Source organism: Sabethes cyaneus, chromosome 3, assembly GCF_943734655.1.
Source record: "Sabethes cyaneus chromosome 3, idSabCyanKW18_F2, whole genome shotgun sequence".
NCBI classification, from domain to species: Eukaryota; Metazoa; Arthropoda; class Insecta; order Diptera; family Culicidae; genus Sabethes; species Sabethes cyaneus.
In genome coordinates, this window is record NC_071355.1 from 165,116,915 (window position 1) to 165,118,819 (window position 1,905).

The 1,905-nt window shown below is 39.2% G+C and overlaps 1 protein-coding gene across 1 annotated transcript; it reads right to left on the reverse strand.

Moving 5' to 3' along the window:
* Positions 1-230: 230 nt before the first annotated feature.
* Positions 231-1,214, reverse strand: LOC128740365 (putative gustatory receptor 28b). Its single transcript, XM_053835904.1, has one exon. It carries the CDS (start codon positions 1,212-1,214, stop codon positions 231-233), a length of 984 nt encoding a protein of 327 aa, XP_053691879.1.
* Positions 1,215-1,905: the final 691 nt, after the last annotated feature.

Here is a 1,905-nt window from a genome sequence, read left to right on the forward strand (position 1 = left end):
CCTTATTAAATAATAGGTCAGCTTGCAGCGTACAGAAAAAATAATAAACGGGGCATACCACAATAGTTCAAAATAATGGACGCAGTGGTAAGGGTACCCAACAGAAGAAGATAGATAATGGATGAAAACGTTGCGCACGCGTCCAGGATGCGAATAACACAGTAGGTATAAATGTGCAAATAAAGCTATAAATACTTGCCAATTGAACTGCATTAAAAATTCAAATGTCATCACCCAAACATTTTTAAACCTACCTCTTTGGCTGCCGCACTGCTAAAGTACACAATTTTAAAAACCCCGATCGCATGCAGGATCGCCTGACAGAAGAAAAACACCACAAACTGAATCTGGCTGAAAGTCGTGTGCACATAGGATTCGGTGAAAACCGTTTCCAATATATAATACGAATCAAACACTATTATCAGAAAGGAAATGGTCACGATGGCTAGCATCTGAATCTTGAAGTATTCCTCCACGCAGCAGCAAGCCTCGCAAAGTTCGTCCTGGATGCGTGCCACTCGGTTAATCATGTCGGGCAGATAGTTACTTCCGATAGAATATGTCGACGATAGTCCAGGTGGTTTCACTACTTTCAGTGTGGTCGGGTTTTTGTCACGAGTGAAAAGTTTCTGTTCTAAACTTCTTTGTCGAAGATATTCGAGGTTTTTGTTCAACAGATAGAACCGATGTTTGGCTTGATGAACCAGGCACAGGAACAGTAATATGACCAAGCTTATCATTATAAACGGTAGAAAAAACGATACCCATGCTGTAAATCCTGGATGTATGTCAGAAAATTGAGTTATGCCAATAGAAACACCACAGTTAATGCTAAGAATCAAAGCTTGGGCAAATGTAATCGCGTAATTGTATGCCAGTGTTTTTCTATAATTGATTTCAATTCCAATATCTTTGAACTGCTCATCGGTGTTTGCCAACAAATTATAGGCGTAAATTAGCTTATTACGTTGAAAAACAGTGTAAAAGTATGTCAACACGAGTGCCGCTATTCCAGTCATCATTTGTAGAACATCTCCCAGGGAACTGATATCAGTTTGAAAAAAATAACGTGTTACACTTTCCCTGTGTATTAATGCCATAACATAACAAACGCAGAAGAGAACAATGTGCACTAAACTATTCAAATATCCGAAAGCTGTGCACCGTAATCCAATAATGTTAGGTCCTTCTCGCATAACCGTAAACGGAGTCATCCCGGTAATGAAAGTCACTCGCAAAATTGGGAACTGCGCTTCGTAGAAATTTTTTGGGATAAATATGTCACGCATTTTTCCTCTAAACATTTTAATCTGTTAATCAAATTTTAGGAATAATTGAATTACGAAATAACTTAACTACTTGACTAGTCAACGACTGAGCAAAGACTAATATCAAAATGGTTCGTAGACGGTTGTTGAGTCTATTATCCTGTTCCTATGCATTTTTAATAGCAGTAACACTCATGCTTTGTTGGTTCCATAGTATCACATTGCTCCTTTTCACTCGTTCGTTCAAGTCTCATTAACTTGGTGTGGTTCGTGTGACTTGTAGTCCTAGCTCAGGGTAGTCGTATTGTTTATTCGACAAATGGTCTAGTATACACCACCGAATAAGCAGATCAGCCGTGATAAACGATTTAATGATGGTAAAAGCACTCATCACAAGCAAAGATACAATCTCGAATAAATTTATGATAGTGCTGTGTTTCACTTTACGACGAAGCGGCCAGAGTCGACCAATTTTCGCGATGATACACGACTGAACTGTTGTCCTGTGCAACAGGTGAGCACATTGCCTACGAATAGGCGTAATATGAGGCATGATTTAAAAGTAAGGCCTGGCCGAGTAACGAGGAGGTATCATTTAAAAGGAACAATTATACTGCAAATGAGTCACCGAGATGGC

Bases quoted from the DNA above. Each gene is read 5' to 3' on its own strand.
- LOC128740365 (XM_053835904.1), bottom strand. From the start codon at position 1,214: ATGACTCCGTTTACGGTTATGCGAGAAGGACCTAACATTATTGGATTA.